This window comes from Mustela lutreola, chromosome 16 (genome assembly GCF_030435805.1).
Source record: "Mustela lutreola isolate mMusLut2 chromosome 16, mMusLut2.pri, whole genome shotgun sequence".
Taxonomy (NCBI): domain Eukaryota; kingdom Metazoa; phylum Chordata; class Mammalia; order Carnivora; family Mustelidae; genus Mustela; species Mustela lutreola.
The window spans coordinates 56,173,304-56,184,538 of record NC_081305.1 but is presented as its reverse complement, the minus strand read 5'-3'; the positions used below and the strand labels follow the sequence as shown (position 1 = coordinate 56,184,538).

Here is an 11,235-nt window from a genome sequence, read left to right as displayed (position 1 = left end):
TGGGGGAGCAGAGAGGAGGGAGGCTCCCAGGTGCCCAGGTCAGGGGTGAGGCCCCCCCAGAGGTGGGAGCCCAGGAGGGGAGCCCGTTGAGCTCTGGAGGGAGAAACTGCAGAGCCCAGAGGCCAGGAGAGCGGGAGACGAGAAGGCTGAGAGGAGGATGCTGGGGCCTTCCTCCAGCTGGCCTGGGACAGCCTGGTGAGCGCCCTCAGCCCCAGAGCCCCAGAGCCCCTGCAGGCTTGTCTTGTCCACATCACACAGCCATCAGAAGTCAAGTCTCTGTGCCCTGGCTCCTGGCCGAGGGAGGGGCAGGCAGGGGAGGGGCCCAAAGGCTACAGCCTGGGCTGGCTGGAGGGGCCCAGAGGGCCAGTGCGGACACCCGCCTGGCAGAGGGGAAGATACTGGGGCAGCGAGGTCACCTAAGCGGCTGGCTGTGTGATCCTGGGCAGCCCGCCTGCCCTCTCTGAGCCTCCACTCGCTCATCTGGAAACGGAGCCTCGGGGAAGGGGTATCACCAAGGCTGCTGAGGACAGGAGGGACCGCAGACCTCGGGGGTCAGACCCATCGGGTTCGGATCCGCTTCAGGCTGCGTGACCCCGGTCACGCAGACACTTTCACTCTCAGCCTCAGTTTCCCCATCCGGAAAGCGGGTGTGATAAAAGCGTCTGACTCATCCCCGGGAACAAAGGGGTCCCGCTCAGGAGGTGGGGAGCACCGTGCTCTAATGTCTCCCATGAGGGCTGCCCGGGGGGCGGGGGGGCCCATCCTCCTGTCCTTCGAGCCCCCGGGGGGCCACACAGAGCCTCTGGCTTGGGGACTCAGCTGCGTCCCCACCCCTGCCCTCCCCTGCTCTCCCATCCTCTCCCGAGCCGAGCATGTGGTTCTAACACTGTCCCAGCCCTTAGAGCAGCGCCCGACAGGCCCGAGGCACCCAAGAAATATTTTCTGAATGAATAAATGAATGGATGAATGAATGAACTCTCTGAGAACTTGCACACGGAGACCCCGGGTAGGTGTGCCTGGGGCCGGGAACACAGAAGGTTCCAGTATGGAACTGGAGTGGCCTCCTGGACTCTGCCCCTGGTGGCTGGGGAGATTCCTGGGATGTGTCCATCAGCTCTCCTCCCTCCCCACCCTCGGAGAAGGGTGGCTCCCTCCCAGCCTCTCCCCGCTGTTGGAGGCGTGGGTAGCAGCTGGGAGAACCGGCTGGGTGCTGCCCCTCCCCTTGGGCGCGGAGGTAGGCTCCAGCCGGGCACCTCTGGTGGCAGACGCCACTGCTGCACATACCTGGTCCCCGTGCCGCCTGCTCCCGCGCGTCCTCCCCTCCCTTCCCTCACCGGCCTGCCATGGATGGGCCCTCCGAACCCCGGATCCCGGCCCTGTGGGACACGCATGAAAACAACATCTCCGAACTCAGGTGAGGCCCGGCCCTGGGCACCAGTGGGGAGATCCCCGCCCCCAACCCATTACCCGAACAAGAGCCATGGGCCTTGGCAAGGGGGCCCGGGGACCAGCCCCTGCTGCTTCAAACCTGGCCGAGAACCAGCTGGCTCGTCCCTGCTGGAAGGGAATGAGGCACAGGGCAGTGCTGAGTTACTTGGGGTTCCTGAGCTGTCCCGGACCATTGCGGGGACCTCAGGGTCTGTCTTCCAAAAGCCTCTTCCTGACACAGGGCTGATGGGGGCTGAAGTCTGGCTCTCAGTAATTTCTCAGGAAACCTTAGTGCCTATCGTCCCCTTTTCCTCCTGGACACCCAGAGCACCTTCGGATGGGGTTGCTTTCCCTCATGGGGGCTCAGATTGGGACACCTGCTCGGCTCGGGGGAGGATGTGAGAGCAGGGGAGGGCAGGGGTGGGGACGCAGCTGAGTCCCCAAGCCAGAGGCTCTGTGTGGCCCCCCGGGGGCTCGAAGGACAGGAGGATGGGCCCCCCCGCCCCCCGGGCAGCCCTCATGGGAGACATTAGAGCACGGTGCTCCCCACCTCCTGAGCGGGACCCCTTTGTTCCCGGGGATGAGTCAGACGCTTTTATCACACCCGCTTTCCGGATGGGGAAACTGAGGCTGAGAGTGAAAGTGTCTGCGTGACCGGGGTCACGCAGCCTGAAGCGGATCCGAACCCGATGGGTCTGACCCCCGAGGTCTGCGGTCCCTCCTGTCCTCAGCAGCCTTGGTGATACCCCTTCCCCGAGGCTCCGTTTCCAGATGAGCGAGTGGAGGCTCAGAGAGGGCAGGCGGGCTGCCCAGGATCACACAGCCAGCCGCTTAGGTGACCTCGCTGCCCCAGTATCTTCCCCTCTGCCAGGCGGGTGTCCGCACTGGCCCTCTGGGCCCCTCCAGCCAGCCCAGGCTGTAGCCTTTGGGCCCCTCCCCTGCCTGCCCCTCCCTCGGCCAGGAGCCAGGGCACAGAGACTTGACTTCTGATGGCTGTGTGATGTGGACAAGACAAGCCTGCAGGGGCTCTGGGGCTCTGGGGCTGAGGGCGCTCACCAGGCTGTCCCAGGCCAGCTGGAGGAAGGCCCCAGCATCCTCCTCTCAGCCTTCTCGTCTCCCGCTCTCCTGGCCTCTGGGCTCTGCAGTTTCTCCCTCCAGAGCTCAACGGGCTCCCCTCCTGGGCTCCCACCTCTGGGGGGGCCTCACCCCTGACCTGGGCACCTGGGAGCCTCCCTCCTCTCTGCTCCCCCACATCCAGGGGCCAGCAAATCCCCAGCGCTTCTTGCTCAGTGCCCCCTTGAGCCTCAGTTTCTCTATCCGAAAAATGGGGGTAAATAACCCTCACCCGGTCGACACGTCTAGACCTGACTGTGTGTAGGTCCCTAGGGGGTCCTAATGGCGCCTCCAGCTTTCTTCTCCATGAGCTTCTGGAACCCCTCTACCCAGAAGGATGCCCCTCATGAGGGCCCCCACCATCTCCTCTGGGCCCCTCCCAGGCGACTCAGACATACCCCATCTCCAGCTGGGGCGGGACCCGAGGGGCTCCCCAGAATCGTCCCTCCTGCCCGGTTGCCATCTCGGGGATGGCCCCATGGGTCCCCGGGTCACCCCCAGACCTTGCCCCTCCCCTCCTCTCTCTCCTGGAGGCTTGTGAGTATCCAGCCCCACTGTCCTGTGCTGGGACTCTCCAGCCCATGCCCTCCCCCTGCCTGTGCCCTCAGGCCTCCTCTCCCTCCCTCCCCCCAGCCTCACCTCAGCCTCCCTGCCTCCAGTCCTTCCCAGAGCTCTCCCTCCCTGCCCCCCAGTCCCAAGGCCCTCCAGGTCCTGCCTGGAGTCTGGCCTCCTGCCCATGTGCTCCATCCATCCCAGCCCCTGAGATTCCCTGGCCTTGCCTCCCTGTTCTCTGCCCCAGTGCCTTTGCATATTCACTTCCTCTGTGGGGATTCCCAGAGAAGTCTTTTTTCTAATCTCCTGAATCCACCTCTGGCCATGCCCAGCTCAAGTTTTTTCTGTGACTCCCTAGCACCCATAGCGATGGCTTCTGAAACCTTTTAAGACACAGATCTCTTTAGAGGAATCTTCTTCTGGAGCAGAAATACATCACAGAGTTCAAGAGGGAGCTGCTCTGGTTTAAAACAGAGGAGTAGGGCTGAGGTCCTGCCCCTCACCCTGCTTCTTCTGTGGGAGCTCCTCTCTGTTCCCACAGTCCCCACCTTCCTCAATGCCTGCGCCCCACCTGCTTGCCTCCACTTCCACCCGGGCCTGGATCTCACACCTTTGGGATTTGCATCTGAACATTCCTTCGCCTGGGATGACCTCTCTCCCTGTGTGGCAAACTCCCTTCTTACACGGTGTCAGATTCTCGGCCACCGCAGCTAGGTTCCCTGACCCCACTTCCAGCTTCAGACTCACCCCACGCATCACACTGTGGCCTGTTCACAGACAGGGTCAGAGCTGGGCCCCCTTGGGGGCCCTAGCAAGTCTCTGAGAATGATGTCAAGGAATGAATGGAGGTTAGGCAAGCCGGCTGGATGAGTCAGGGACAGAAGGCAGGTGAGCAGGGGCAGGGCAGGGAGGGAGAAGGGAGAGGAGAGGCAGACTGTGAATCTGAGGGGACCAGTGGGACAGTGGAAAATTCCCATGGGGACTATTAGTACCCATAGTGAATGGCTCTTAATGACACCACCTGCAACCCGATTCTATTTTTTACAACCCCCCTCTCCCCTGGAAAACCAGAAAAGCTCATATACTGCTTGGAGAACACAGGCACACGCGACAGAACTCCACCACGGAAGAGGATTTCATGGGGGTCGCAGTTGTGGGGAGAAGGAACCCAGAGACACCAGTGGGACCCGGGGCTCGGAACATTCTCGTTCACAGCCTTTGCCATCAATCACGCTTTATAAGTTCTGTGTTGTTCCCTGCTGCCGGGTAGGGGTCCAGTTTGGGTAGGGGTCCAGTGTACAAAACGGGGATCCCAAGGGCAAAAATCAAAATTTGAAAAGAAAAACCTTGACAGCAGGAGGCAGACAGGACCCTGACTGTTGTGCTCTGCATCCCCTCTGGTCCTTTCTTTCTTATGGGCTTCCCAGCCACTGTCTGGGATTAACAAGCACCAATGACTAGCTCTTGTCTTACTATGGAGGCCCAGAGAGGTTGAGTGAGTTGCCCAAGGGCACCCAGCTTGCCAGGTGGGATGTCGCCAGGGTCTGAAGTGAGGCTGCCTGGCCTCTTGCGTGCCGGTTGGCATGGGCGGGCGGGAAAGGAGTCTGGGGATGAGCGAGGGGAGGAGGGGGAGGCAGCTGCTGGCAGGCCCGGTGGGAGGCTTGGCGGGCAGTCCCTGCTCCGGCCCTTTTCCTGGGGTGTCGGCATGTTGGGCTGCTCCATGACCAGCCCCTTCTGGAGAGAGTTGAGGCCGGAGGAAGCCAAGCTCGCATTTGGACCTGCTGTCGCCACCCCTCCCTCCCTCCCTCTGATCTTGGAGAGCCTGCTGCAAGGCCCTTTCTGATCTCCGCCAGGTTTATGGCTGAGGTCTCTGGCCCTGGTTTTGAAAGTCCTGGCCCCCTCCTTTCCTGGGGAGGGCTGAGCCACTCAAAGATTTTATTGGCTCAATCCCTGCCAGTCACAGAACTGTTTCTCCCAAGGAGAGGGGGCCGCTAATAAAAAGGTTCTAAGCAGTAAACCAATAATAGGACATTGGACCTCGCCGCCTGGGTGGAATTTGGACAGGCCGAGAAGGGTGTGGACTCTGGGCCGCCGCTAGTAAATAAGGTGCTCTGGGAGATGTTCGCAGCCACCCAGCTGCCCGATGATGATGTGGGCTTGGGAGCAAAGGGCGGGATGTGTCTCCGTGTGTGCACGTGCTCTTTCGGGGCTGGGAACGTGGGAACATCGAGGAGCCAGGTGGAAAGGACTGAACAGCTCGGGTGGCTGGAGGGCAGTGTCTATGGGAAGGAGAGTGGCCTCCCGGCGGCCCCTCTGGAGGCACCGAATGCCAAGGCAAGGAGGGAGATGCTGGTGTTGCTGGGGAAGCCTGGATCAGAGGCCCCGAGAGAGAGGTAGGAACCAGGGCTTTGCCACTGTAGACACAAATGCCGGAGCCGTGAAGTTCGTGAGCAGACAGCCCTGAGTTAAGATCCTGCCCAGGTCGCTCGCTGGCGGGGACCCTGGGGCAGACAGGGGCATTGGAGCTCTGCGTCTGTGAAATGGGTACAGTGGGTGATGCCTGGGGGGATGGGCCAGATCCAGCGCTCTCTGCTGAGTCAGGGTTTGAGCGTATTTTTTTTCCTTCCTCCTTCTCCAAACCCCGTGACCCCCTCCTGAGCCAGGAACTCAGGTGCCAGGAAGGGTGGGGCCAGGGTGAAGAATGGTGATAATTAGAACCTTCCTGAGCATTCAGCGTGTGCCAGGCTCCTGGAGGGCTTTGAGTGGATTGAGATCCTTGGGTCCAGGGCCTTGCTCCGAACCTCCCAGAGAAAGGGCTCAGACAGGAGTCCTCAGACTTTGGGAAAGGACTGTCCCTCGGCAGGCATCACCCCCATGAGGGGACCAGTGCCTCTGTGGTCTGTCCACCTGCCAGACTCACGCAGTCCCATAGACGCACAGCGTGAGCCCTCTGAGGCAAACATTTTCTCGCGGCCACATAAAAAAAAGAAAGAAAGAAAGAAGGAAAAAAGAGAGAAAGAAAACAAATGGCAAGAGACACAGGCAAAAATCATTTTAATTCTATATTTTATTTAACCAATATATCTGAAATGCTACCATTTCAACACAGAACCAAGAGAAAAAAATTATCAATGAAATCTTTTACATGCTCGGTACACAAAGCCTTTGGGACCAAGTGGCCTTTTGCTCCAATGAAAGGGCAGCCTTCCATCAGGAGGACATCTGCCTCTGGGCTCATGGCGTTACAGCTCAAGAAAGTCCTTCCCCGGGCCCGAGTCAAAACCAACCTGCCTGAAAAGCTTTCTGATCATTGGAATCAAGTGTCAGGGTGACGGTGAAATCAGTAAATAGCAAATACTGTTGAATGGGCCCCCCTTTTGCTCTGGCCTTGTTTCAAGGGCTCAGTGACCCACACAATATCCAGGGGGGGAGGCGTGCAGAATTGAGTGTTTCCATCATTCTGGAAAGTTCTGTTGGCCGGCATGGCTCCAGGCTGTGAGTGACCCAAGGGCCTGGAAAGGTACCTAGTAGGAGCTTAAGAAATGCATGTTGGAAGGGAAAGAGAGAGAGAGAGAGAGGAAGCATTAGAGAGAAAGGAAAGAAAGAAAAATCACAAAGAGCCTCAGGCTAAAGGCACACACTGAGCTCTGAGGCGTGGTGGAGCATAGAGTATGCAGGGAACTGGGAGAACTTGTGGTGGGAACAGAACAACACTGGCCATGCTGGAGTGGGGCCTCAGAGAGGTGGGGGCCGTGTGAGCCAATGGAGGCACAGTGAGTCTACTGGCCCTTGAGGGACAAAGCCCGGGCTGCAGTACAAAGAACTCTGAGAATTTGAAGAGAGTGATTAATTTCTTTAGCTAGATTTTTCCCCATTACTATTATCTTTAGGAAAGTGATACATCAAAGTGATACATCTCAAAAAAATTTTTTTAAGTTATTTAAAAGTTTGAGTGGATTTGAAATGTGCTAGAGGTGGAGGGAGAGGAAGAAACTGGAGAGGGGATTTTACCCCATCAGGACGAAACCTCATAGTTACAGTAATGCAAATAATATGACCCCCATCCAATGCCTGAGTAATTCCAACTCCTGGTTATTTGTCCAAGGAAATGAGAATGCAGGGCCACCCAAAGACCAGGATGGGGGCAGCACCTTTAAAAACTTGATCTGGAAACAGCCTAGAACAGGGAAATGGATAGGCACCCTGTGATTTATTTACACAGTGGAATTCAACTCAGTCACAGAAAGGAAAAAAAAACTCTAATATACACACAAACACCCATGAATGTCAAGGATGTTACACTGAGCCAAAGCAGCCAGGCGCTGGAGCACGTTCTGTAAGACGAAAGTTCCAGAACGGCCAAGACCAGACAACTCCATTTCTGAGGAAAACTTGGGACAGAGGTCACCTCTCAGGCAGAGGAGGGGGCAGATTCGGAGGAGGCAGCAGGAAACTTTCCAGGGCGCTGGGCTTTTCTACATCTTGCCAGGAGTTGGGAATCGCAGGAGGATATGCCTCTGTCAAAATTCACTGAAGAGTAATATATTCCTTCAAAAGGAAAATAATTTTAAAAAGGAGGGAAGTGGGATATCTCGCAGCTATTTTTAAGCAAAACGAGACAGCTGTCGATTGACCTAGAAAAATAAGCAAGGTGCAGGGTAAGGTGTAAGGTCTGAAACCAATATTTTTTAGAAGGAAGAGAGGAAGAGGGGGAGAGGGGAGGAGGAGGGAGGGGAGAGGAGAAGAGGGAGTAGGACGGGGAGAGCAGGAGGAGGAGGAGGGAAAGAGGGAGAAGAACAGGGAGGAGGAGGAAGAGGAGGAAGAGGGAGGAGAAGGAGGAGGGGGAGGGGTGAAGGGGGAGAAAGAGGAGGGGGAGGGGTGAAGGGGGAGGAGAAGGAGGAGGGGGAGGGGCGAAGGGGAGGAGAAGGAGGAGGGGGAGGGGTGAAGGGGGAGAAAGAGGAGGGGGAGGGGTGAAGGGGGAGGAGAAGGAGGAGGGGGAGGGGCGAAGGGGAGGAGAAGGAGGAGGGGGAGGGGTGAAGGAGGAGAAGGAGGAGGGGGAGGGGTGAAGAAGGAGGAGGGGGAGGGGTGAAGGGGGAGGAGAAGGAGGAGGAAGGAGAGGAGGGGGAGGAGAAGGGGGAGGGGGTAGGGGAAGAGAAGGGAGGGTGAGGAGGAGGGGGAGAAGGAGGTGGAGAAGAAGGAGAGGGGAAGGGGGAGCGAGGGAGGGAATCCGAGCCCTCGCTGTGAATGTTTGCGTTTGCTTCTACAAGCGGTGAAGTTACTCACCAAACTGGTGTTATGCCCAACTTTTTGCATCCGAGAGACCACCAAGGAGCCAACACCGATGCCATCACACGGGGGTTTATTCGACAAGCTTCAGCTTGGGCCTCAGTATACCCGACACAGCGGAGTAGGGACTTGGACCCCGAGTCTAGTTAAGGCAGGGGTATTTATGTGCGGTTACCAGAGGCTTGAGGTGGGGCGGGGGGGGGTGGGCAGAGAGGGAAGATTCCAGACTTTCCTGCAATGAGCTGATTAGCTGGAGCCGGGCTGTTTACAGGGTTAGGTATAGCGGTTTTTCTTGGAACGAAAGCAGGGTGGGGTTCCCTGGAACTGAAGTAGAGTAGGGGAAAGTTCAGCCCTTGGTCACAGGGGCCTGAGTTGGCTGCCTGAGTTAGCTACGAGGTCTGTACTCATGCTGACATTAAACTTGAGCTGGGATGGCCTTCCGTTTTCTCGGCCTCCACACTGGTAGTGCTGGGATCCCCTGAGGCCGGCAGTGGCATTGCCGGGAGAGACCATTAATAAATGCAGATGATCAAAAGCTATAGAGATATGATCCAAGAATTTGTTACTTTCCTAATTAGATTTTCTAAAGAGAGAAAGAAAAAGACGCATGCGCCCTTGGAAGAAAGTCTGGCAGAATTCAACAGCCTCCCACTCACGGTGCTTAAGGCGGTCGAAATTCATTGAGTGAGGGCTCCCATTGCGGCCACAAGTGTTTGGGGTCATGTGGCCACGTGTTTGGTGGGCCAGGGCTCTTCCACCTCTGACTCCCACATTAACCCCACCCCCCAGACGTCTCTGGGCCCACCTGCCACGGGCAAGGGGCCAGCACATAGCTGTCATGGCCGCTGTGCTCACAGTTCAGAATTCAAGACATAGGGAAGTCATGAAATGGAAAATTCTAGTCTCACGACGACCCCAGACTCATCCCTGGAGTCATCACTGTTAATGCCTGCCTGTCAGAAATGAACCTTCACGCGTATATCTCTTCTTATTCATTTCTTTTGAAAACAGAATCAAGATACTACTTCATACCATTTAGCCTTTTGTAGTATCTGGGACGTTTTAACAAATAAATACCACTTCCTTACCCCTCCGGTCTTTTAGTGTGAAAATATCCAAACATATTTAAAAAAAAAAAAAAAAACCTTGTAAGAATTATCCACAAACTTCCCTATACCTCCCAATTTTTATTGGTATTATATATGTCTTTTTATTGTATTTTATTTTTATTATATATTTTATTTTTTATATGTCTTGTTTTATTTTATTTTATATTTTATTATATTTGTCTTATATATATGTCTTATCACGTATCTGAGCATCCTTCTATCGGTCCGTCCATACTTATTTGTGAACTTATTTGTGATACGTTTCTAAAGTAAGCTGTAGACATCAGAACATTGCCTTGTAAGCAATCCCATATTTGCTTATGGGATTTTCTTTTAATAGAGAATGTCTAGGGGCACCTGGGTGGCTCAGTTGGTTAAGCGTCTGCCTTCAGTTCAGGTCATGATCCCAGGGTACTGGGATCAAGTTCCTCATCGGGCTCCCTGTTCAGAGGAAGAGAGAGAAGCAGACTCCGTTGTGCTTGTGCTCTCTTGCTCTCTTTCTCTCTGTCAAATAAATAAAATCTTTAAAAAAGAGAGAGAGAAAGAGAGAGAAAGAGGATGTATACCTACAGCGTAGTGCACAAATTTGAAGTTTGCTGGGTTTTAAGAAATACACACAGGACCCCCGCCCCTCTCAAGAAATAAACTCCTCGTTTTGAACGGCTGGATTCTAATTTTTGTCAAGCCCTGATGGATTTATCCAGCCCTGTGTTGTTTCAAGTCTTGCTCAATGATCTTGCAATGAACATCCTGGTATATATTTAACTGGGCACCCCCTCAAGGCCACCGATCTATTCCATAAATTTCCAGGGGTCACGTCCTTTTGCCCCTCCAACAGATATGATGGGGTAGTGCCCAGAATGTCAGATACTGGTTCTTGGAGGTGGGACACGGTAGGATAATTTCTCCTCCCTCCTAGAGAGCCTGGGAGTGGGGTCGGCTGATCTTAAGAAGTCACTAGCCAAAGAAATTAGTTACTAAGTGTTAAAACTGCTGCGAAAAGATTCGCAGTGGGTGTCTCCTGCTTTAGCGGAGGTGGTCTGCATGCCTAAAATGTTGCCAACTGATCTCTCAAAGAGGTTAGTCTAATTGCTCTCCTGCCAATAGCAGGCAAGTGAAAAGAGCTTGTTTCTCTGTACTCTGGCCAAGGCATGAGTCATTCCACTGGGATGGAGGTGCCCAGAGGAGATGCTGATGCTTGCCCAGATGGGCTCCAGGCGGAATTTCAGGAGGTGAGGGAAAGGTACTCCTGCGACGGAGAACAGCCCAGCCTGGGGAACTGCACCGTGTGTCAGGGGAATGGGGTGCGCTGAACCTGGCTCAGGCTTGGGGAGGCTTGGCAGTGTTCCCCAGAGAAAGGCAGGTTGACCACAGGTGGCTGCCATGAGTCAGCAGGACAGCTGGCGGGGCTGCTAAGAGATCCTGCGGGCTGGATTGCATTCCACATTCCCGCTGGAAGCGTGGGGCCACTCCCAGGAAGGGGAGCAGCTCCAGCCCCACGCAGAACCCAGAATCCCAGGCCCGGATCCTGTCATCTCCTTTGCACACATGGTCTGCGTCTCTTGATCCGGGGGTTGTGAGTTTGAGCCCCGTGTTGAGTGTAGAGATGACTTAAAAATAAAATCTTTTAAAAACACAGGGCGTACACACACATTAGAACATTTTTCGGTTCATTTTTGTCCATTCAAACACCAACTACAATTGGGTTTTTTGGTCATTTCGCTTCACTTTGGTATCTCCCAGCACA

The 11,235-nt window shown here is 55.4% G+C and overlaps 1 protein-coding gene and 1 long non-coding RNA gene across 2 annotated transcripts in view; one reads left to right on the top strand and one right to left on the bottom strand.

The window, feature by feature from the left end:
* Positions 1-1,168: 1,168 nt before the first annotated feature.
* The window catches only part of SULT2B1 (sulfotransferase family 2B member 1), a 32,426-nt gene continuing 22,359 nt past the window's right edge, over positions 1,169-11,235 (top strand). The window contains exon 1 of the mRNA XM_059152525.1: positions 1,169-1,414. Within this exon, the coding sequence (XP_059008508.1) occupies positions 1,344-1,414 (71 nt within the window). The 5' untranslated portion in view covers positions 1,169-1,343. The remainder of the gene's footprint in view (positions 1,415-11,235) is intronic.
* On the bottom strand, positions 6,143-8,815 carry LOC131818250 (uncharacterized). The gene is made up of 2 exons (XR_009348745.1): positions 8,377-8,815; positions 6,143-7,641 (listed from the first exon to the last, which is right to left on the bottom strand). It is a non-coding gene; the product is annotated as an uncharacterized LOC131818250 (long non-coding RNA).